Source organism: Oryzias latipes, chromosome 21 (assembly GCF_002234675.1).
Source record: "Oryzias latipes chromosome 21, ASM223467v1".
NCBI classification, from domain to species: domain Eukaryota; kingdom Metazoa; phylum Chordata; class Actinopteri; order Beloniformes; family Adrianichthyidae; genus Oryzias; species Oryzias latipes.
This window is the reverse complement of record NC_019879.2, coordinates 3971182-3996906: the sequence shown is the minus strand read 5'-3', so window position 1 is coordinate 3996906 and position 25725 is coordinate 3971182. Positions and strand designations below refer to the sequence as shown.

Here is a 25725-nt window from a genome sequence, read left to right as displayed (position 1 = left end):
GTTGCTGAGTTTTATTTGTAATTTTTTTTGTGTGTGCGCAAACATTTAACAATTTTAGACCCATCAATTATATGTGCAAACATTTTTCAGTTTTACATTTTAAATTCAAACACATGGATACAGTGAAAATCATTTTTAAACCTTTGCATCATTCATCAGTGAACTTCCCAACTAATTTAAATCTTGGCGTTAAAATAAATAAATAAATATTCCTTTTTTTTATCATTAAATACGTCAAATTATAGTGATAAACACATTAAAAAAACATATTTTTGGGGTGTTTCTGTTTTAAGTAGTTCATCTTTAACGGTTTACCTTATTAGCAAACTTCGTGTCAAATGTGAAAGCATCACAAAACACAAGCACAACCAAAAAAAAAAAACATCCAGGAAGCTGTGAAATCCAGGTATAAAAGCTTGAATGTAACATAATCAAAGTGCCATATTTCAGCTTTAAATAATTATCCTGCAACAATCCAAACTGCTATTTTTGCCCTAATGTGTGCTGTCCATTTTGTTCTTTAGGTATTTCCACAGTCTTTACATAACTTAACATGAGCTGGATTGATTGAGTGGAACGTTGATTAAAGGGCTCAGCTGGTATTTATTTGTCTGTTTGACTAAAAACAGGTTAAATAAGCTAAAATTCATTTCAAGCAGTGGGACGATTCCTCTCTTTGTTGATGCAAATTGTATCATTTAAACCTCTAAATGGCCATTTATAAATATACGAAAAAGTCTATTTTTGCAGGATTCCTCTCCTCTTTAGATGCATGGTACTGTTATAAAATTGCATCCCCTTTTTTAAACTTAATGGATACTTTAAAGGGAAATTTTGGAGAAAAAAACTTTTTTTTCTTCTTCTTTTATCAAAGAAATAAAAGTTAGCCACTGTGTTAATGATGATAAAGCGTCTTTCACATCAGTCAGATTGAGAGAGGTTTTAAAAAAAAAATGCAAATGTTTGGTGTCACTGTATTTTCATTTTTTGCATGTGTTAAAAGCCTTAAGGTAAACTGTGACACGCCTCATAGTAAGGGCCATCAAAAACAGGAAGTTGATTCACAACTAAACCACAAGTTCACAGTTTATTGTCTTTTTTTAAGGTCTGGTTGTCTAGCACTGTGTGCTGGTGTTGTCTGCAGGATCAAAAACTACATGTATTTTTTTTAATAATCCCCAGAGGTTTGGTGGGAACATTTATGTGGTTGTCAGTATAAATTGTTTCCATTAAAAGCTGTTTTTGAAACTGATTGTGAATGAATATTTGCTTTGTGTCTTCATGTGTGTTAATGTTACTAATGAGGTAAGACTGATCTCATTTGTATTTTTTAATCAAATTATTAACCAATTTATCAGACAAAATGTGCTAAATAATACAGCCTTAGCATTAGTAAGCTTAGATTGATTGATTAGCAAGCAAATGTTTAGTGCAAAAAAGGTTTAGTGCACTGTCTGGTGGGTCCAGATGACCCAACTCCCATTGTTAAAGTGCCTAGGATAGCACAAGGGTTATACACTGAGGATTTTATTTCCCAAATAGGGATTTAGTAATCAAACAAGTGTTTTTGTTTTACCCAAAACAACAAATACATTCATTTGTGCTCAGATTAAAAGCTGTATATGTTGCAAGCTAGCTTTGCAGAACTTTTTTCCAACAATGCTACTTAGCAAAAAGTAGTGCAGTAGAAGATTATAAAGTATACTTGAGTCCAAGTATAGCAAGTATACTATTAACTATGTACGTGTAGTGTTGGAAGTATACCAACTGAATACTTTTTCGGATTGAATTGGAACATTTTAGATTTACATTTATAGATAGTATTAAAAAGTTAACTTCAAGTAGTCCTCTACTGCTTTACTTTCAGTATAAACTAAGTAACTCTAATTTAGGTTAAGGTTGGGCAAAACAACTTCCTGTTACAAAGTGTTTAGCAAAAAATGTACTATGTTGCTTCCAATATGACTTTAGTAGGACGATGACTCTCAGTTCATCTCTCAGGGCTTACAGAGCAGGTTTTTGTTTAGTTATGAGGTAAAAGTGGATCTTTTCCCATTATTCTGTAAAATTTCAAGAATATTTTGTATACGTCTCATTTTTAAACAAATTGTAATAATTATAAACATAAGTAAAATGATACTGGACAAATGTTGCTTTCCCATGTCCTGAGATGCTTTGTTGCAGTTTTATTTTTGTCTTTCATAAGTAGCCAAGTGGGACAACCTTTGGGGACCAAATCCAGGCGATGCCGTTTTCTGCTTTTCGGCATTGTGTGACCAATTGCAGACTCACTTAATCAAATGTAAGAACAAAATGAAAGTCTTTGTTTATGCTTTTTTATCAAACAAAATAGGCCGCACGAAAAACTTGCGATTTGCGAAGTTAATGATCAATATTGCGATGACAATATAAATTGCAATGGGAGTCAACATAAAATAAATCATACTCGAATGACCCTCGTCTACATAAGAGGCAAACATGGAACATAAAACGGCTCCATCCGATTGGTCAAATGCATACATGGATTTATTTGATTAAATACTTCCATCTGCCATAAGATTGTTTTAGCACATTTAAGGTTTATTTCAATTTTCACTGACATTTGGGATATGCGTGTTGCACAGTTTGATATTGCAATGACATTTGCGATTTATTGTGCAGCCCTAATACAAAATAAAAGCTTCATAGCAAAAGATAAAAATCTCAAACTATATTTTTCTAGTATTTGTATGGATTATGTGTTGGCTTTTCTATGCTAACCTTAAACTGTATTTTGAATCTTTAATCACTTTGATGATACTTAATTTATATAGCCAAAACAGTAAAAATGAAATTTTTCAGTTTTTGCTTTTTAATTAAATTAATTTACCCCTACATTTTTTCCTTTTTATTGCTGCTTAACTTCTCTCTGAAGTTTAAATATTCTTTGCATCCCCAACATATGCAGCATGATACATTTTAACGCAAAAATCTGACAAAATCTTTTCCTTTTCAAAAAATTTGCTTTGACCAGTGGATTATAGAGAAATTAGGTTGGATTATAATTTAAGGGTAATAAGCATTATACATAATTTAAAGAGGAAATTAAGTCAAACAATAATAAACCTAAGTAGCGACTACATTTGGCTTTCATTTATAGGCTGATGGGTGAAATTCAGAGACTTGATTTTAACTTAAAATCCAAATAAAAAAATTAAATGGAGAAAAGATTCTGTGACCGAAGTGAAAGTGAAGCTCGATCTTAACACGACTGTGCAAAAACAGGATCTCTTTTCACGACTTCCCATTTTATTAAAAAAATAGATAGTATTGATGCTGACCAAAGAAAATGAAAAGATAATTTATTAGCAGAAAACACAAACACAAATGGCTATTTAAGGAGCGATACACACTATCTGAGCAGCGTTTAAACACGGAACATCCAAAGGTTTGTCTAAACAACCGGCTCTACTGGCTTTCACTTGTGTCAAGCTTAAACACACTCTGGCTTCTTCATTGGAAATATAAATCCATCTTTATTAAGGGGAAAATATTTATCTGAAAAGAAAAGGACAGAGAGGAAACAGAAAGTAAAGTAAGCAGATCTGGCTTGCATATCTGTTTGCGTGTACACGGAGAGCATTTGCAAACTTCTTCAAGACAAAAATGGATGAAACATTAACTGTCCCAAAACGGAATTCATAATACTATTCCAAAGAAATTAGGCAGATAAGGCATAAAAAAAAAAAAAAAAACAACGTAATTTTTCAGCTCCTAACATCAGAAATAAAAAGACAACAATAATTAAAGCCTGCTGCCGTTATCACCGAGCTACAGCTACTGATGGCCATTTGATTTTGTAGTTAAAGCACAAGATTCCTGTCCATTTTCAAGTTCATATAAAGTTTTTATTATTCTTTCATAATCTTCCATGCAAGATTTAGCGTTGCTCAAAGGAGGGATGTGTCGTGATTTTCCGAGCCTGATTGTGGAAGCAGCTTCGTTAGGGGCGGGGGGGTGCAGCGGCAGACCGACTGCTGCCAGGAAGAGCTTTGGCGAAGCTTCGTATCGGCTTTACTTTTGTCATGGGGGGAGGACTGGCAGCAGGTTACAGGCTTTTACAAAGAAATGGGAGGGGTTGACATGGCAACCAGACAAACTGTCTCTTTGTCTGCCGTCGTTCTGGGCTCACATGGACTCGAACTCGTCGATTCGCTGCTTGGTGTTGCCTTGGCGGATCTGGCGCAGCGTTTTGTACTTGTCTCTGCCGGCTCGGACGTTCTCGGCGTGCAGCATGTCGTTCTGAGTCTTCTTGGTGTCGTCTCGGGCTTCGGCCAACTCCGAGCTCAGAGCCTGAGCAGAGGGAAAAGCAGACGGACGGGTAGATGACTCCAAAAAAACTCAGACTGAGCTGAGAGGAACAGCATTCTCGCTGCTTTGACGCGTTTTTATCTCTGGAATACCTGCAGCTGCTTCTTCACGCGCTCGTTCTTCTGCGCCTCAGTGACGCGCTCCTCCTCGCTGCGGTGGTTGGTGACCCCGTCGCTCGGGAGCTCGGCGCTGCCCTCTTCGGCCGTTTCATCATGTTCGTCGTGTTCGGGTGCTGGCGGGGACGTCATTGCCGTCTTCAGCTCCTCCCTCGTCTTCTCCAGGTCCTCTTGTGCGGAAAGAGCCTTGAAGACAAAAAAACAAACAAAAATCTGGTACTTTGCTCAACTTTCAGCATCACACACATTTTTTTCCATCCGACTTCTGTTTGAAAAACCTCCAGAAAGTCTTGCATGTAGGACAAAAACCATGAGAAATCAGCCCCTGTTCTGACAAACGTCACATTTCCATCCCAGGTGTAGATTTGTTGCCTTACTTTGTGTTGCCATTCTGTAGCTTCATCTTCTTTTTTCCTTTTCGCATCTTCTAGCAGAGCGATTTTGGCGGTGAACTCTGCTAACTCAGCAGCCTGTTGAACACAGCAGCACAGGAAGTTACAACAAAACCTGAACACCTCTGATATGAAACAAACAAATATTCATTAGGGATGTTCCGATGAGCTCATAAATGTAGACATGTATTAGTTTGGGCTGTTTCTCAGAGGTAAAGGATAATTCTAGACTTGCATCTCTTTTGGAGGCCGTTGTTTGCGTTAAGACAACCCAACAGAGACACTTGCTGTCAGTTTTAAAGGGTTTACTCAGAGCCATTGATGGATGTCCAAATCTGTGAATATCATGCAAACTTTATCGAACTGTTTTCGCGCGGCGATGAAATGTTTGGATCCGTTCATGACACGCAGACTCCCACTGGAGTTTTTCTCTGTAATAATAGGCCTGGAATCTGCAGATAATGAGAATAAAAGAAATATCCGATCCCTGATCGGCATACAACAAACCATCACGATTAGGTCTGAAATTCAGCTCAGTGGCCTTGTGGTACAGTGTCCGCCCTGTGACTGGAAGGTGGTGAGTTCAAATCCAGGCCGAGTCATACCAAAGACTATACAAATGGGACCTGATGCCTCCCTTCCCGAGCGCGGCTGTGTCTGCAGCTCACCGCCCCCCCAGGGGAAGGGTCAAATTTCACACACCTAGGGGTGTGACAGGCTTCAACTTTAACAACGTGATCGTATCGGATCAGAACATCCCTATGAGTGTGTCAGTGAGGGTACCAGCTGCTCCTGGGTCTTCATCTGGTCTGCAGCCTGCTGGGCCAGAGCGGCCTTGGCCTCCTCCGCTGCCTGCCGCTCCCTCTCCAGCCGCTCGGCTTCTTCCTTCGCCCTCCGTCGCTCCTGCTCCAGCTCCAGGGCCCTGCGAGTTTGCTCCTCCAGCTCTGCAGGGACACGCAAGGAAAGTGAGGAACAGAACACCTGAAGAACCTGCAGCGGGGAGGTCCTGGAGAACCAATACACATCTTGTAGTGCACACAGGTAATTAAAGGTAAGTCTAACTAGTGTTGGTTAAAACCTACGCAAAAGGTGTGCAGGTCCAGCAGTCAAAAGTACAATTTTGACTTTCATTTCAAGCTTTCTCTGCATTTTATTTCACCGTTTTTCTTTTTTTTTTTTACTCGTTTGGCTTTGATTGGTTAAATATTTTCATAAAACAAATATGTTTACATATGAGCACATACATATAAAGTGAATTCCAGGAGCATGGCTTCACCTTTCTGAGCTCTTTGCGTCTGCTCTTCAATCTGCCTCAGTTTCTCCATCAGTTCATTTTTCTCTCGCTCTATTCGGTCCTTCTCCTTCTCGGCAAGCTCACGCTTTTTCTTCTCGTTCTCCAGCTGAGCTCTGATGAAACACAACGGCTCACAATCAGCAGGAATTGTGACTGCAACACAATCTAACCACCACAAAAATGAAACACAAAAATGAGGGTTTGGAATCGTTCTAGTCCAGTAAAAAAATAAAATCCTTTTTTAAATATTATGTGTCTGATGAGAATGTTTAAATGTCACCATGCTGAGAAATTAGCTTCTTTTCAACTGTTTTGAATGGAAGTTTTTGCAAATTTATAAGGAAATTTGGCAGTATGATGTAAAAAAAAGTTTCCAAAGTTTATGGTAAATATTTATCCACTCTTAAAAAAAAGGTTATATTACTGATTAATGCTGCAACTGTAATGTAAAATATTTAAATTTTCCTCAAAAGGAAAATCGAAGAGAAAAATAAAAAAAAATCTAAAACTTCCAGAATGAAACCGTTTGGAAAACATCAAAATTCTAAAAATCGGATGTTTCCTGAAAACGTTTTCATTCCTGCCTCTAGAACTGAAAAGTGGTTTCTTGTTGAACGAGCTCCGCCTTGGATTTGAATGATACCGATTTCAGAGAACCGTTGATTTTATGCTGCACTGCCCAGAAAGTGTTGACAATGTTTTACTTAAAAAGTCAATTTAGCAGTTAATTATGGGCATTCATGTCACCTGCATGTGTTTTTCAGCCTGATGAAACGGAACAAATCTGGATGAGTTTGAACCATGCTCTATATTTTATTTAACCTCGTCTTCTTTTTATTCCATTTACTGAAAATGCTCATTGATGAACAATCCCATTGATCATATAAATCCAGATCATAGAACTATTGCTAATTTCTATCTACAGTTTTGGGACCGGTGACATTAAACTAATAAAAAACAGCATCCAGTAAAACCCTAGGTAGAAAGAAAAGTACTAAAATCTTTGAGTTAAATTGAACAGACGTCTGAGTTTGAACAGGATATGGTGTTTGAATGTGTGTAAAGTAGAAAAATGTTTTTGGCAGATGCTTTCTCCAAGTGAAAGCACAGTTTGTCCATTTAACCCTGATTGGACCTCATCAAACCAAACTGGGCTTTTTCTCTGCTCTGAATGTGTTCATCTAAATATTTGTAAATGCTGATATAAACTTGAGTCTATAGCTATCGGACTCATTCATGTTGGTTTTAAGTAGCAGAAAAAAAGGCAGAAATACAATTTTAAGCAAATAGCTCATTACGTTAGTGGTATCGTGGGATGGAAAGACGTTTTACCTCTCCATCTGTTTGTGGTGCTTCTCCTCTCTGGCCTGAGCCTTCATCTGCTGCACCTCGATGGTATCGGGCTTCCTCCTCCTCATGTACAACTCGTGGTTACCCATACACAACGCCAGAATGCGCTTGTTGATCCGCAACCGAGGGGCGTAGAACACAAAGTCCTGGAGGGGGAAGAGCATGCAGGAGGTTAGCTGTGGTTACCGTCAAAGGTTCACTCATTTACCAAACACTCACTGGAGCTTTCTTGTCGATGGGCTTGATGACAAACTTTTTATCGTTGAAGGAGATGTTTCTGATCTCGCTCCATGGGAAACCGATCTTTGGAGACAACCTGAGGAGGCAGGAATCATTCTAAATTTTACATTTTGTGTTGTGTTATTTAAGGCTGTAAATTATTTGTTTTGAAAATGAAATATTAACATGTATGAATGTGAAATAATTTGAGCATCTGCAGAGTTTGTTATGTTCTTTTCCGACACAAGAGGGCGCTCCAGTCTAACTTGTACAATCTATCAGTATGTCAACAAAGTTGACTGATGGATTCCCAATAAGACACTTTTTTTTTATCAGTTAAGATAATACTTTCTTTTCCGTTTAACATGTCATCACATCTGCCTCAGAGGTTTTCAGTTCTCTCACTTAGATTGCATAAAATTAATAAACATTTAAAAGAGTGAGTGATATAGAAAGAAAAAAAGAAAATCAAGGCTTTGCCAATCAGTACAGATAAGTATTTTGCTGAGGTTTGTAATCAGACCAAACATATCTCATTGTGTAACTGCTGTGCGTGTGAGTCGGTTACTTGTCTTCGTGTTCGTAAATATTTAAGCCCAAGGCGTCGACCCCCAACCACAGCTCTGTGCCCTTCTTGTTTTTGATTTCAAAGTAGTTGACTCCGTACATCTCCAAGTCCTGAGCGATCTTTAGGTACTCCATCATGGCGTCCTCCCTTAAACACACAGAGTGGGGGGGGAGGCTAATTGGTACTGGGAGTACATATTTGAAAGACTGAATCCAGCAGAATGAAGAGCACTGAAGCTAAATAACTGCTCCGTCACACCAACAATCAATCATAAAGACTTATCTGCATTCAAATAATTGACACAAATAACGGGATGTTTGCCAAAACACACAAAAAACTGAAGCTCAGCATATTTCACCTGAACAGAATGACTTGTAAATCCCATTTTAGTACCTATTACCACGTTTATTGTAGGCCAAACGGCTGATTGGTCACATGATTCGTGATAAAGTAAAACCTTTTCTCCACAATCAACAACTCAAGACAAGTGTCATGTTTGTCTATAAAGTTACAGTTTAGGGATTTCTTATGATTAGAAGGTTGTACACGGACAGGGAGCGTCTAAATGCGGACAGAGACGCACTGACCTGAGCATGCCTCTGTGCTCCTCATGCCACGTCTGTATTCTGTCCTCCCACTGCTCCTTGGTCAGCTTGTGCTGCTCCAGAACTCTGCAGCACAAAACAAACATGTCACCTGAAGAACACATGTAAAAAAAAAGAAGCAGGGATGCATTTTAGCTTGAAGTAAAGTATGTACAGTAGTGGTCTAGATGTTTTCAGGTTGTAAAAGCCCTCACTGCACACAGACATGAACTCTTTTCTCTCTTGTTTGAACTCTCAACGTTCTAACCTTTGTAGAAAGATGAGCCCAGAATCTCAATCTTTAAATGTAAATGTTGCACACTGGACACATTCTGTAGAGGAGGCGTGGATAAGATTGATGGACAAGGATAACAGCCAATCGTGACGCAGAAAACCTTTAAACGCTGGAAATGTAGCTGGCGACACCTACACAGCGGATTTTTGAACTACCGTAACCGGTCGACTGTTTACGTGATCAGCGTAAATGAGCAGACTAGTGGAGAAAAGCCGCTTTTCAGACCAACCTCGCTGATTTACACGGATTGCGTAAGCACCTCACTACTGTAAATTGTTGCACAGCAGCACAAAGCAATGACAGAATGAACAGAATACAAACATTGGAGCAAAACCTCCGGTGTTAAAGGGTTAGACCACATTATACCATGGTCCGGGTGAATACTCAATTCTGATTGGCTGCCGGGTGTGCATTAAAAAGTAATATACCACAGGATAACCGCACGGTGAAAAAAGAAGTTCCGGTCACCTAGCTTAAATGTTTTGTATCACTGCGCCGGCTTCTTTAAAACAACCTTTTGCTTCGCGGAAGCAAAGGGTTCGCATCGGACGGTTCAGGCTTCCACGGCATGCGTTAAAAAAAGGATAATGCATACTTCGTCGGCCATTAACCCTTACTTACACCACAGGCCGGGGAAATTCTCGCTTCTGATTGGCTGCTGGGTTTGCATTAAAAAGTGATAATGCACGCTTAAAAAAAAAAAGTTCCGGTCGCATAAATTCAATCTTTCTCTATCACTGCGCCGGCTTCTTTAAAACAAACTTTAGCTTCATCATCTGGACAAAAACAAGCGGTAAGAGGGGAACTTTCTCTCTAAACCAGGGGTCGGGAACCTTTTTGGCCGAGAGAGCCATAAACGCCACATATTTTTAAATGTAATTTCGAAAGAGCCATACAATAATGTAGTGTGCCTTTCCCACACTGAGGCACTGAGACTTAAACTCTTTTAAGGTTCTTTATTCTGGTTACTGTAGACCGCAACAAACGGCGCACAATTAATTCAGCAACTCCTCAATCTCTCCAGCGAGATGAAAGCGCTTCTGCCAACTTTATATTCCCCTGCTCCCGCTCCAGCCCTCCCATTTCCCTTATTCTGCCCATAGCTGAACCCCATTGGTCCAAATTACCTAACAACAGGCTGAGCGACAGAACTAAGGGCCAATCAGATCTCTGCTTGATGCGATCAATGAACTCCAGAACTTTTAACGCGGCCCAACAGCCACCCAGTCCAAGTCAGTAAGCAACGATATGTTTCAAACTAAATATACAAATGAATGTGTGCATTTGATGTGATTTCAAAATTTTTAAAGTAAAATAAGTCTGTGGATTCTTTTTAATAACATTGTTACGCTGTTGCTGATAAATAAGGCGTTGAGACTTCAAACGTGATCGTAGGTTGGTCTGAATGTTCTGTAGATGTGAGACAGACTGCTCACATGCAGACGCGGAGCCAAACACACACTCACACGCTGCAGTGAGTGACGGGCAGCGGGTTTTACGTTATTACAATCCCTGCGCGATTCACTTGCTACCTGTGCCCACAACTCCACCCCCCACCCCCACCCTCTGCGAGCCACATGTGACCATCAAAAGAGCCATATATGGCTCGCGAGCCATTGGTTCCCGACCCCTGCTCTAAACTGATGCTTTATTTAACCCGCCTTGACCATCAGCATTTATGTCGCTTTCCTTTGCCACTATAGTAGAGATCGGAGTTTGGAGCGCATGACAAGACACCTCACCACGTAACAAATAGTCTGCTTTTGGTGAATAAAAGTGATCCAAACTGCAAAAATAGCGAGAATAAAGTACTAAAATCTGGTTGAATATTTATTTTTATTGTAAGTGACCATGTTATATGTGGGTTAAGGGCCCACGAAGTGTGCATTATCATATGCATCAATGTGCTTGTAGATCCTGCAATCAAACCTGCAGGAACCGGTTCTATTCAGGTTGGTGCTGTGCACGTGGATGTACTTCACCTCTGTGGAAGTAGCCGGTCCGACGCCAGGTAGCCGGGCTTGTGAATGTCTTTGTTGTAGTCTCCGTACTTGGCCTGGACTGCGTAGGAGGCGAGCAGCACGGCCGTCTCTGGAGGACAGTAGTTCTCGTCGTTCAGAATGGCCTCTTTCACCTGAAAAGACCACACACACAAACACACACACACAAAGGACTACATTAGGAAAAGGACTTAAAAACGGTCATTAATGCTATTTTACCTCACAGTATAGCAAACTGTTGCAGAAAACATTAAAATAAAAATGTCTAGAATGTTTTTTGACTAAATATTAAATGCTCAAAAATAGGATTTTTTAAATTAAATTCACATAATAAAAATAAAAATAAATTAAAATAAGCCTTATTAGCAAACAACAGGACTCATTTCTGTGTGCCAAGTTTTTTCAGCTATAAAAAGGCTTGATTTCATTTTGCTAAAATGTCAACTAACTTGACATTTATAAAGCTTTTGTTTCTAATTGTGATGGCTTATTCATTCCTTATTTGAAACAAAACTTTGTATTTTTCTGTCAATCAGACAATGTAAAGAAAGGAAAGTCAAGCCAAAAGCAAACGACTGCATTCATTAGATTCTTATGAGTTTGACAAAGTAAAACGACGACTGGCCATGATGAGGGTTTGGCTAATTGCATTAGGGATATCTGTCTGGGTCAGAGTTCCTCCTGACGTCTAGTAGCTCCCTTCATTAATCTGTTTACAAGTCTCGCTCCGCTTTCATGCTGCAGAGATGCGACAGCAGCAAATGAGATCTGCAGCATAAAGAACAGCCTCTTACTGATAATGGAAGTACCTCGGTCGCTGAGAGTTTTGCTAGCTTGTTTTTCTTCTTCAAAAAAAAAACAAAACACAACACTCATCCAAGGGGGTAAGAATATCAGTTTTATGACTGATCACAGGAACAAACTAGTGTACCAAAGCTCAACACTGGTGCACCTGCAGGAAGAAGAGTTTCTGTGTGATCTCCTGGATGAGCTCCTCTGAAACATCTTCAGGGAAAAACTTGGCTCTGAACTTGAACTGCAGTGGATTGTCCTTCTTGACGTCCTGCTGAGTTACCTGCAGAGAAACCCTCACAGTTAGGCTCTGTGTTTTACCCTGAACTCCAGCATATCCAACACTAAAACATGAACGTTTATTTGTTATTTGAGGCAAAGTTATTCAGCAAAGATTTCTACGTTGGGGGGGTTGGACCGTACAGGTGAAGCGGGTTTTTAGATAGTAGACAGGAGCAGCTGCGTCTTATGTGTCTTGCAGGTGGCCTGCAAGACAGCTCATGTAGCTCATTGTAGCTCATGTGGCCACAAGGCCAAGGTACGTCATGAAAATGGAACATACCATTGTTGTGCATGCGGTGGGTCTATTTTGTAGTATTTGTAAGGATATTATACGTTACCCACAACTATGATATGCGGGTCATGCTGTCGTACAATACCCTAACACTGTGCTCTAGTCGTCAGTGAGGTGTATGCAAATAATGCATGCACGGGGTATTGTCCAAGTGCCCACAGGACGCCCGTAGGGTGCCCACAGGACGCCCGTAGGGTGCCCACAGGACGCCCGTAGGGTGCCCACAGGACGCTCGTAGGGTGCCCACAGGACGCCCGTAGGGTGCTCACAGGACGCCCGTACGGTGCCCCCAGGACGCCCGTAGGGTGCTCGCAGGACGCCCGTAGGGTGCCCACAGGACGCCCGTAGGGTGCCCACAGGACGCCCGTAGGGTGCTCACAGGACGCTCGTAGGGTGCCCACAGGACGCCCGTAGGGTGCCCACAGGACGCTCGTACGGTGCCCCCAGGACGCTCGTACGGTGCCCCCAGGACGCCCGTAGGGTGCCCACAGGACGCTCGTACGGTGCCCCCAGGACGCCCGTAGGGTGCTCGCAGGACGCCCGTAGGGTGCCCACAGGACGCCCGTAGGGTGCCCACAGGACGCTCGTACGGTGCCCCCAGGACGCCCGTAGGGTGCCCCCAGGACGCCCGTAGGGTGCCCACAGGACGCCCGTAGGGTGCCCACAGGACGCCCGTAGGGTGCCCACAGGACGCCCGTAGGGTGCCCACACAAACTACAACCCGTCTTATTTCCTCATTTGTAACAGTCGTGCTGCAGTCAAGGACCTTGTCACTTAAACAGCACTAAGGGGTTCTCTGGGAACTTCGCTGGATTTGGAGGGGTTAAAAAAAAACTGCATACAACGTGCCTGCGACCCACCTACTTCACCCTAACGTACATGTTTGAATGTTCAATATGACCTGTCAAACATGTGTGCGTGCTCAGCAGGTGGTGTACAGTCTTAAATTTTCCTGTTGGCCACCTGCGTGCCGCCTCTTTTTTGTTTTTGCACTAAAACAGCCTCTATCCACCCGTAAGGGGCAGTTGTGACTAAGGTTCAACACTTCCAACCCCATTAGTTAAAGCTGAACGCTGAATTAAGTTCATTTACTATCGTTTCCTCCCAGCCAGGACTCTTTGGAAAAAGAGATTCCTAAAATCAATGGGAGATTTCCTGGGTAAATAAAGGTTAAATAAATAAATAAATTCATCAGCTTCAAGGCTTTTAGTTTCACAGAGCTTTAAAAGGTCACAGTTCTGATTTTTATATTTCAATCATAAGAAAAAGGAACCTGTAACAAGGAAACTACAAGACTTCCTGCAGGATTATGAAATCCAATTTCAGTTTTTACATTGCCGTGCAGAAATCTCTTCTTACTTAGGGTGTGCAAAAGAATAGTAAAGACGAAGAGAGTTGTGTGTGAGGTTTCTCACCTTTTTGTTTAGTTTGAGCCACGTCACATAGCCTTTGCTGTCTGTGTACTGCAGGCCAAAGAACCAGACCTCCCTCAAACCCACCGTCTTCACCACCTGCAACAACAACGAACGCCTGTTTGGAATCACCAACATCAGATTTCAGCGTGTAAGCTAGCAGGAGAGGGTGTAAACAAATAATGCCCACAACTCCAGGGTGAATTTCTGATAAACCACTGCTGCTTTGCAGAAACTATGTCCTAGAAAACGAGACACAGGTTTGGGGATTTTGGCTAAAAACAGCAGTCGTGATGAAAAGACCTCTGAGAACGCTTTTAAAATACATCAAAAGACTGGGACTTAAAATGTTTCTGCCCAAGAAAAAAAAAACATTAGGGACTATAAAAGGCTAGGAAATGAACAACCAGCAAGTAGAATAGCGGATGCTTCTGTAATACATATTAAGCATTCATTAGAAATATGCAGTGGCAGGTAAAATAAGTGCAGGCACCCAAAGGAATTAAGCAGTTGTGCAAATGCAGAATGCAAGGAGGTATAGCAATTGAGCATGTGAAACAGGAAAAAGAGCAATGTGAAGGATGAAAACACGTAATCATCCTCAGGAATTCTCAAGAAATTGTTCATTTAGTGAGGAAAATCGCTCCTGATTAATTTTCTTAATTGTAAAATGTGAAATCATGTATTCATACAACAAACCAAGTTAACCCACAAAAGGCTCAATTCTTGAAAAATGATTTGCTCACGAAGAATTGATCTTTTTTATGGTATCATTTGTTCTGCATAAAGATGCAACGGTCTCTGTTGGGTCTGTATGAACAAGAGCTGCTGCATAACAAGAATGTCCATGAGCACTTTTGGAGATAAATTCATCAAAATATTGAGAAAGGAGGCCTTGAGAGGCATTAAGCTCATGGATGCTTAACGGCAAAAGGTTCCAGCTTTTTAGTCCTGGAATAATGAGCTCACAGGCCTCCACTTCCCAACTCCTACCATATTCCAACATGCGTTTGGGTGTTAGTTATTTAATTTAAAAAATTCAATGCAGGATTGCAGGTTGTAAATAAAAACAATCAAAACTATCTCAAACAGTATTTCATTAGCTACAGGCAGCTACAGGACTGTAAAACGACAACAACAATAATTATAATTAAAGGACAGCAGCTTCAGTTTTTTTGAAAGACAAAAATAAGCAGTAAAGATTTACTGTCTTCCTTCCCTCAATAACCCCAAAAACCTTGTACAGTTTGATGTAAAGGAACACTGAAAGCTGCCCTTTTACTGTCCAGTCTAAGCACACACACACACACACACAAAATGCCATCTCCTGAAAGCTCTGCGTTTAGACAAAGACTCCTTTGTGGTTCATGCTTCCACAGAACCAGACCAGTCCAACACAATCCAAACCATCTGCAGCTGCTGACAGTTAAAAACTTCCTTTCCTGCATTTATTGTGATCATAGGAACACAGGAGAAGTCGTAGTCCTCACCTGGTCAAAGAGCTGTTTGCCTGTTGTGTTGGGCTGGATGGCAAACTCCAGCTCAGCGTCCATGGTGGTGACACGCACATTGATCTGAAAACATAAAAACACAAGTCATTGGTCTCTGACGACTACAATTTGTACTTTCTAATATTCAAACATCTTGTACAATATTTTTCTTAGCTAGAACTTCTGTAGGGTTTTTAAAACACACCAAGGGTAAAACATTTTGGTTGGTTAGTGCGCCAAAAAACAAACTAGTCAATTTAAACTACTGATGTCTGTCCAAAACTATCACAAATGACAAAAAACACCAACCAAACCTGTATAATCCATCTTCACTTCCATCCTACTGATAGTGACTTTTTATTGTTTGTATGTAAAAGGAATAAACTGCTTTTTAACTAAATCATGAAAGAATTTGTAGCTTCTTAGGTGATCATTCAGATCAACATTCGTCTCTTAAAAAGACACTGTGCTGAAGTGAAAATGTATTGACTCTATTTTAGCCCTCATTATACAACACAAATGCATACTGCATGAATATTATTGCAAAACGGAAGAAAACAAAGTTGAAACTTTCAGCAAGAGAGCTTTTTAAATATTTTGAATCTGCATAATTTCAGGTTACCACATGGAATGTTGTAGTGAGTCAATTACCTGTAGAACAGGCAAAATGTAAAAAAACAATAATAATAATAAAATACACTTTTTAGTACAAGCTGTAGGAAAAAAGATAAGCTTAGGGAGTGTTTAACTAGTGCAGAAACATTTAAAGAAACATGTATTCTATGATAGAATGAAAACAAAGTACACATCTGCTAGTGTTCCGTTTGAGGTGCAACGTTTAGCTTTCCACAGTCTCTTGTACTGCATCCCTGCAGTGAAACCCAGCAATGTCCTGAAGTGACCCCGGCACGGTACAGCAGACTCAAAGACCCAGCAGTCTCAAGAAACAACATCAATATCTGTGCATGTGTGTTGTAAGACAGGCAGAGAGACAGACAGATAGATAGATAAATAGTGCCTCCAGCAAACTGACTGCATCAATAGGAGACTCGCAGAAAAGTATCACAGACAGCACCACTGACCTGGAAAAGACGCACCAAGACCGTTACTGTCCATAAAGACGGAGACGTGCTTTGAGACAAAGCAAGCCAAAATAGACCCAACTTCTTGTTGTGCTCTTTGTTGTTTGCTTTGGTTCCAAAAACAAACTAAGCTTGTTCTTAGCACTCAATTCAGACAGAAAAATAAACTAGCCAGACATTTATACATCAATCCTCACTTTAGAAATATTAATTTCAATAAAACAATTTGCATTCTCGTCTTCTGATAGAATTCTAATATCTAGAGGGGATAAACACCTTTCTTCATTTGGACTCTATGCATTTGTTTGGTCTAAAATGAACAAAATGTAGTATTTGTGGAGGAGCTCTGTGCAAAGTGTGGGAACACAGCCATTTGGTGGTGACAGACGCTTTTGAGCTGTGTGTGTGTGCGTGTGTGTGTGTGTGTCCGTGCGTGCGTGCGTGTTTGCTGCAATAATATGTTAGTGCAAGTGCACTGCAACCATATGGAGGCTTTTATTTTAATTGCATGCATATACAAAATGTCTATGCTGTCCATTCATTCATTTTACATGCACACACCTTGCATACGTGAGTGATTACCAGATGAGGTTTCTATGGCAACGCCCATGTGTCAGATACCTTACTATCATTTTCCAAAAAGCTGTGTGGGCATTTTAACGACAGCTTTTAAACACTAGACAGGGAAGCAAAGAGAAGACGGATCCTTCTTGGGCTTTGACACAAACGCAACGAGTCAGCAAAGAAACAAAGGAACAAATTAGGTGTGAAATGAGCTTCTTCTGGAGTAAAACAAATGAAAAAAAACAACACATGCAAATTTCACAAATAGCAATAGTGAGGATGGAAAGTTTTAGGTACACAGTGACTAAATTTTACTGACTTGGAAAGAAACTTAAATGCTTTTTTTCATGTCCGTAAGATGTGGCTCGAGGAGGACATGTCCTTATTGCCAGTTCTGCAATCCAGCACTTTTAAAACTAAGATCATTACTGGAGGGAAGGTGGTATATTAAATACAAGATTGCATTTAACAACATAGATGATCACTAACAGGAAACAAAAACTGTCGTAGCACACCAGTACACAATAACTACATGTTTGTACTGTGTTTTTTTTTCCAAAGCGGTTTAGAGTGTGTGGTAGCAACAGAACTCCACAAGAGGCCTTTGACAATTCTGTACCAATTCTCTACACATCTCTAAGCAACAGTTTTAGGAAAAACAAACTCCTGTTCACTGTGTTCTGACAGTTTCCCTTTTTGGAGATGTTATGGTTTCATAAAACTGGCTTTATAAGGGACAAACCTCATAAAGCAATCAAACATGTCATCCGGTCCTTTCAGAACTCACTGCCTTGCATTTTTCACCTTTACGGCTCAGACACACCTGATTCAAATGACTGAATGTAGAGCCGATGAGAATAATCTGAACCTTTAAGCAAAACAAAGCAAAATTATGGAACACTGTTGTATTATATATGGAAAATGTGCATCAAAAATCCTGGTTTCCTTTGACGTCCCCCCTCAGATCATGTTTTGATTGTAAAAGCATTCCCAGTAGGGGTGTGCATTGGCAAGAGTCTGACGATATATACATTTATTGCAATATACGACTCACTATACGATACATTCAAACTGCCTTTTTTGTCTGCTCCTGACAACATTTTTTTTAAATTAATACTCCAAAACAAAATTTTAAGCTTAATTTTCATGTCATCAAAAAAATGCAACAAGGACTTGTTAAAGAAGATCAAAAACACCATTTGCATTGAATTGGGTGTTTAATTTTACGAATCTCAAAAATAAAAGGCAATTGTGACGTAGTATATATGCACATTTTATCAATCATTTCATAATGGTGAATTCACTTCTATTTAGAAAAACATTATTACTAACAGTCAGAGAAAAATATTGTGACTGTGCTCTTGGATTTGATTCTACAACAGTCCTCCAAGTAAATGGCGGAATGAGAAAAGGCCAGACAACAAAGTAAGCTAACCTGACTTTTTGCTGATGAATACCAAAACATTAAAAGATAACATAGCGGTCTATGCACACGCCACAATCTATCCTCCCGGTGTTGACTGAGTTCTACAGATAACGCTACGTTTGTGTTTCAAACCCTTCATCTACGTCTTGAAAATCCTATTTATTCCTCCACAGTTGTTTTCATTTCACATACCTCAACTCTCAAACTATGCAAACTCAAAGCATAGAGGACCACAATACACTACATATTACTTTAGTGCCAGGGCTTTAGTAGTGTAAAAGGTCACAGGAAAGCAACCCGGTCAGGTCACATGCAGATCAGATATGTTTCAAGGGAAAAACTATGGAATGATACATCCTTTAAAACAGCTGAGAGTGCAAGAGCGCTTTTCAAAAATAATCACAACTCCAACTCAGTCAAAGGCAGGGGGGTATTCCAGGAAGCATGTTTAAACTAGCCTGACTTTGAGCCTGAACTCTGGCTGAAATCCGCCTGAACTTGCTTACTCTGGGTATGTCGGTTCCAAAAGACCGGATATGAGTTGGCGTAATTACGCTCGACTTGGTAACCCTGGGTTAACGCACGGTACATAAAGACATTCTCAATAGATCGCCGATTTCTGGAGTCACCATGGAAACGCGTGGAGAGAAAAAAAGAAAGCGCGACACTTGAGACGGAAGTGAGACGGAGTCTGAGATTTTAATGACGGCGGTTAAAAATTATAAGTCCATCAAAAAAGTAACACGGCTGAAAAATAATTTAAATAATTTAGTTAAATTAATTCAAACTCAATAATTGTTTATGCAACTCAAATTTACGTATTTATCTAACTAAATGTCACATTACTCCATTAATCTTTTTTCCATCTTAATTACTTATATTTCTTGAACTTTCATATGTCTAAGTTTGAGCCGGCAGATATGCTCATTTTTACAACAATAAAAAGAACGGAAATAAAAATGCACTGAGTGCAAAAACTCACTAAATAATTTTCCGTCACTGTCATAACAGCACTAAGCGGTAGGGGTGCTATATAAACTCATCATCCTATCCTTTACTCTCACTCATGGTGCAGAGACGTAAGCATAGTAGGACAAAATAGCTCAGCCAAACACGGTGAAACACAGTAAAACAGCTATACAACTAAACACATTTTGTAAAAAACCCACACTTAAACCCAAATCCGTCCAGACAGGCAAAGGGAATGATATCCCAGAATCCCTTGCGGTGCCGATCTAACAGCAGCATCAAAGTTACACCTACTTAATTGAATTAATTTGAACGAAAGGAAAATAACTTTCTGAAAACTACGTGTAATTTTTAACAAAAAAATTTCTAACAAAAAAAATGATTTATCTTAACTGAAGCAAATAATTACGTTAGATCAAAGTAAAAAAGTTTATCTTTCCAACATCCATATGTGGTCTTATCACCCTCTCATGGTGGAAAAAGTATTATCTGAGCTTTTTCATCCACTAAATCATCTTCAAATGGACACGCCATGCTGCTTCACCTCTCTGTAAACAAACTAAGCTTCAACTAAACCTGTTCCGGACCAGGTTATGTCCAGAGCATGAGTTGCCATGGTAACTTGACCTACCCTGAAACATACCTCCATTTCTGGAACCGAAAGCTGAGGTTATCAACTTTCTTAGCCTCAAACTTATCGTGGGAGCTAGCATAACCTGCTTTCTGGAATACCCCCCAGCTCAGTATTCTCAAGCTCAGCCCATTCTGATGGTTGACCGTGATTATTGCTGCTTCATCACAGCGGTGATCAAAAATCCCACACAGTCACAGCTCTACTGCTAGGTGTTTATGACATATAGATTGTTGGGAAACGTATATTGATACATATACGTTAAAAAATGTTTTAATGAGCCTGCATTCATTTGATCACATTTCAATCAGTTGCTGTGTCACACTGTTGTGGTTATGGCATTGTTTTTAAGAGAATTCTGTTAATTCTGAGCGAATGAACAGAAGTTCTGTATTTAGAAATATAGAAAAGCATGTAGGAAGGGTTTTCGGCTGTGTTAAAATAAACATTCTTACAAATCGACAGTTGGACCCTTTTTTCTGTTTGATAACACGACAACGTAGCTTTACATTTGTCTGCGGCTCATCTGATGCTTCATTCCCACTTTGTTTATGTTGGCTACCGTGGCCATTTGGGTTTAGTTGCTTCGCTGCAAGAACTGATTGTATTCAGACTAAGGAAACTTGGAGCGACCCGACCTGACCTTAATTTGAAAAACACCCATCTTATTTTCCTTTCATATTAAAGCATATAGATGTGCTTAAATATTGAACATGCAACATAAGTTGACACTGATGGTAGTTTTCATACAAAATGTTTTTTGTCGATTTGTTTTTTAATTAACATGACTGTCTGCAGCTGGTTTGGTAATCCAATATCCATCCATGCTTTCATGCTGTTCACTATCAGCAGTGACGGCTAAATGTTTGGCTAGTGCAGTGTTTCTCAAATAGTCCAGGGGGGGCGATGCAATGCCAGGGGCGCAGTAGTAGCGGTTTTAGGCACAGGTAATACGGGCAATTGCCCGGGGTGCAAACTTAAGGGGGCGCGGTGGTGACAGCGGCTCAGTGCTTGGAAAATAAACTGCGTCACTGTTGGTTTCCTATGATCTTGTTATATCACAGAGTTTGTAACAGCCTGAAACTGGATTTATGTTGCTTTTATAATTTTGTTAATGTTAAAAGATACAATTTTAGGTATACTTACACAATTTTTATAGACACTAACCTATATGTTGTCACCGCGCAAGTGTGTGTGTGTGTGGGGGGGGGGGGGGACATTTTCTTTTTCCTACGGGGGGCCTTGCAAAAAAGTAATTGAGAAGCACAGGGCGAGTGTGTATGAGAGGCCACCCACACGGCACCGTCCGCCTGTTGACTTGATGTTCAGACGACTACAATTAAAAGCTGTCAGCTGCTGGTTAATAAAGGCTTTAAGGCCAAACAAAGCCACACTGCCTTCTTAACTCGTCTTTTCACAGGTTTTAATACCTGCAATCCATTCAACTATATAGGTTTTCCGCTCTCAGGTTCTTGTGTGGAGATCACTCAAGCTGTATACCTGTGTGAACAAAGGCAATAAAATATGAAGGGCGTTTGAGGAAAAATCCAATTCATCATGGAAGAAAAAAAAATTATTATTTGCACTAATGTGTGTAAACGGTACACAAACTGCTTTTTAGAACTTTTCCGTAGTTGCAATCCAAATGTCAAAAAGCACTTACAACCTGTATACCTGCAAATATTTTATGTACAAGTTTTTGTAAACAACATTTGCAAATAGAAATATTAACACACGCACTTGGAAATGTCGAACCAAAAACATTTAGCCTGGATATATTTGGCATACTTTTTGCCAAATATATCAAATTTATAACGTAAAACAGTTTAGAGCAGGGGTCGGGAACCTTTTTGGCTGAGAGAGCCATAAACGCCACATATTTTTAAATGAAATTTCGAAAGAGCCATACAATAATGTTGTGCCCTTTCCCACACTGAGGCACTGAGACTTAACCTCGTTTGAGGTTCTTTATTCTGGTTACTGTAGACCGCAACAAACGCCGCACAATTAATTCAGCAACTCCTCAATCTCTCCAGCGAGATAAAAGCGCTTCTCCCAACTTTATATTCCCCCCTCCCGCTCCAGCCCTCCCATTTCCATTATTCGGCCCATAGCTGAACCCCATTGGTCCAAACTACCTAACAACAGGCTGAGCGACAGAACTGAGAGCCAATCAGATCTCTGCTTGATACGTTCATTGAATTCCAGAACTTTTAACGCGGCCCGACAGCCACCCAGTCCAAGTCAGTCCACGATCATATGTTCAAAACTAAATATACAAATGAATGTGTGCATTTGATTTAATTTCAACATTTTTAAAGTACAATAAGTCTGTGGATTATTTTTAATAACATCGTTATGCTGTTGCTAATACATGATGAGTATTTCTCGTGGTAGTTTTGCTGATGGTCTAGTCTGGTTTACGTGGCGAGTTTCTGCTTCATGCAGGCGTTGAGACTTTAAACGGGATCTTAGGTCTGACTGTTCTGTAGATGTGACAAAGACTGCTCACATGCAGACATGGAGCCAAACACACACTCACGCTGCAGTGAGTGACGGGCAGTGGGTTTTACGTTTTTACAATCCCTGCGCGATTCACCTGCAGCCTGTCCCCACAACCCCCTCACCCCCACCCTCTGCTTTCTTCCTCACACATCCCGTCTCCGCTACTGCGCGCTCATTCTCAGAGACGGGAGCGCGCAGTTTTAGGCACGGCAATTCACAGGTTTCCAGTTGGTACAAACTCTGTGAAATAATAGATAATAGTAAAACTGATAATGCTGGCGCAGATTTCTCTCTCTAAGCACTGCTACTACTGCGCGCCTCTGGCATCGCATCGCGCCCGAGAAGGACTGGTCTAATGACAAAAAAAAAAAAAAGTATAATTAAAGATTTGTCTGCGAGCCACATGTGACCATCAAAAGAGCCAGATATGGCTCGTGAGCCATAGGTTCCCGACCCCTGGTTTAGAGCAACAGTCAGGTCAGCAAACAAAAACGTTTTTACAAAACATTAAGTTTTGCTTAACTCTCGTCATGGAGGGAAAGCAAAACACACAACAAATAGTATACTATTTCTGAAAGTAAGTTCCAACAATCTATGCACCAAAAATCTAATTATACATGGTATAAGGCAACCCATCTCTCTGAAGAATTTGGCTTTTTCCTAATCTTTATCTGCTACATCAGTGTCAGGTTTTTTAAGTGACATGTATACAGGACAATCTAATGTCCTTGATTTGAAAATGCCAATTATCCCGTGACGAGATGTCAGACTAATGTGTAGATTTTGAAACTTTCCTCCTGTATTCGATGTATCTCTTAGTTTTACATAGCACAAGTAAAAATGGAATGGAGAAGCTGGAAGTGGCATGAGGTCCCTGGGGCGTAACCAAGGCAACCGTCATTTCTTTCAAAAAAGAAACAAGAGAACAGCAGCAATGTCTTTATTCGCCAGGCATATTAGTTTTGCTATGAACTGTGGCACAATGTTTATGAAGGCCAGACATGTGAATATGCTTGACAGTTGCCTCATTACATGCATAGTTGTGCAAAATAAAATCATAATTAACTTCCACATAGACCGGGATTTCATGATTATTCCATTCCAGTTAATTTGCATATATCTCATAACTCAGTTAACCGCATTTTGTGATTGTAGGTTAAATGATGACAGAAAAAGGCTATTTTTTAATTTGTTTGATAGAAATAGTGAAAGAATGAAATGACAGTTTAATGTGAGGCAACAGGAGAAGCAGTGAACCTCACACCCTACCTCTAATTTGATTTAGTGACTTGGATAATTCCCATTATATAAATGAAAATGGGTCTCTGAAATATTTAAACCTTCAGCAAGGGCTCGCCGCCCCTCCTCTACTAGCCCCCGGGCCTCTGGGACATGATCACTGTGAGGGGAAACGTGCATAATACAGCAATAAATCAATAATTAAGATGCCCCTCAACATCTCACACCCTGGATTAAAAGGGTTTGATGAATTTACAAAAACACGGAAAAAAACAGGCAATGTGTTTACACACACACACACAAACACACAACGTTCACTCCGACACCAACGCTGAAATAAATACTGCAACAACCTGCGGAACTAGTCTGGTATTCTCAACATTTCTTTGCAAAAAAAATAAAAAGTACAGGTTCAAATATTAATATATAATATTATAGAATTTAAATATGCAGCAAACACACACAGCTACAAAAAAAATCATTAAATATTTTCCAACAAACCCTGTGTTCATATGGGAACAAAGACAATGCAGGTTCACACACCCATCAACATACACCTTTTGTGTTCATTGTTCCAATTTTTGTCCCCCGTACCTTACCTAATTTAGCCATGATTTTTTGGTGAACCACTGTGCACAGCCCCACTGTGTGGAAAGGGAGATTCTGCTTTGTATTAGTGTGGTTTGGGTTTGCAGACAAAAAAGCAAATGCAGCTTTAGATAATAAATAAGGTTGAAGGCACTGTGACTTTTAATGGGTTGCTTTAGACTCATTTAATTCACTAGTGTTTTAGGAGGCTGGCACTCACAGAAAAACCCAACAGCTGTTCTGTTATCTGTTTGTAGAACCGTTTTTTTGTTTAGGTACAAGCTAACGGCACTAAAAGAATATTAGCTTTTCAGTGCGCCTGCTACCAGCAACTCCAAAGATTCAGATTGATTGCAAAGATTAGGAGAAATAGTTTGCTAGTTTGATGCAATGACGGAGTGGATGAATTTGCAATCTAAGACTGAAAGTCGAAGTGCAGTGTGATGTAACCAGAGCGGGGCTTCCCCTCGAGGGCGGCTGGGGTGTCATTTTTCTGGACTGAAAAAGAACAAAGTAACTGTCACTCAGCCCTCTTCCAAATCCGCTTATCCTTTTGTTTCCTTGCTACTCCCTCATTTTGTTTGGCTAACTTGAGCTTTTGCGTTTTAGTGAAAGTTTCTATTTCACTGGAGCAAACTTTCCCTTCCACGGATCTCTGTAAACATGTGACCTAATTTTTCAACGGTGCCACCAGCAAAAATCTCAGGTCACTAGTGGGCCCAGTTGTTTTAAGTTTTAAAAAAGTTGTGGTCCAAACCACTCGCATAGTAAAAAAAACACCACCACTGAAGGCACCCCGCCTTGATTGGCCAAGGTCCTGATATTCTTGCGTGTGTGTGTGTGTGTGTGGGTGTGTGTGTGTGTGTGTGTGTGTGTGGGTGTGTGTGTGGGTGTGTGGGTTCATTTGCAAATGAAAGAGATGAGTACCTAGGTGCGAATGATAAAGAGTAAATCCAACCTCAGATAATAAGCAGATTCAAAGAAAGATTGAAAACTGTTTAAACATTTTCATGGGAAGACCTACACAAAAATCCTAAAGACTTGATCCAACAGAAATAATGTCTTTGCAAAATTGATGTATCAGCTTTATGACTATTATCAGCTTAACCAGACTCAAGAGGGTAAACAATAAATGTGTTTACTTATAGCGCTTTTCTAGCCCAAGGTGCTTAACAGCCACTGTCCCATTCACCCATGCGTACACACATTCAAAAACATCAGCTGCCATTAATGGCGCCAAGCACTTTGTGTTATGATCTCTCTGAAAAGTGCTATAGGAATGAAG

The 25725-nt window shown here is 40.2% G+C and overlaps 1 protein-coding gene across 1 annotated transcript in view; it reads right to left on the bottom strand.

The window, feature by feature from the left end:
* Positions 1–3314: 3314 nt before the first annotated feature.
* LOC101156778 (radixin) overlaps positions 3315–25725 on the bottom strand; it is a 42489-nt gene continuing 20078 nt past the window's right edge. Inside the window, exons 3-15 of the mRNA XM_011489232.3 lie at positions 15437–15520; positions 13950–14045; positions 12121–12243; positions 11151–11302; positions 8877–8960; positions 8290–8436; positions 7722–7818; positions 7485–7648; positions 6135–6265; positions 5642–5802; positions 4844–4936; positions 4443–4652; positions 3315–4332 (exon numbers count right to left, since the gene is read on the bottom strand). Of these exons, the coding sequence (XP_011487534.1) occupies positions 4168–4332; positions 4443–4652; positions 4844–4936; positions 5642–5802; positions 6135–6265; positions 7485–7648; positions 7722–7818; positions 8290–8436; positions 8877–8960; positions 11151–11302; positions 12121–12243; positions 13950–14045; positions 15437–15520 (1707 nt within the window). The 3' untranslated portion in view covers positions 3315–4167. The remainder of the gene's footprint in view (positions 4333–4442; positions 4653–4843; positions 4937–5641; positions 5803–6134; positions 6266–7484; positions 7649–7721; positions 7819–8289; positions 8437–8876; positions 8961–11150; positions 11303–12120; positions 12244–13949; positions 14046–15436; positions 15521–25725) is intronic.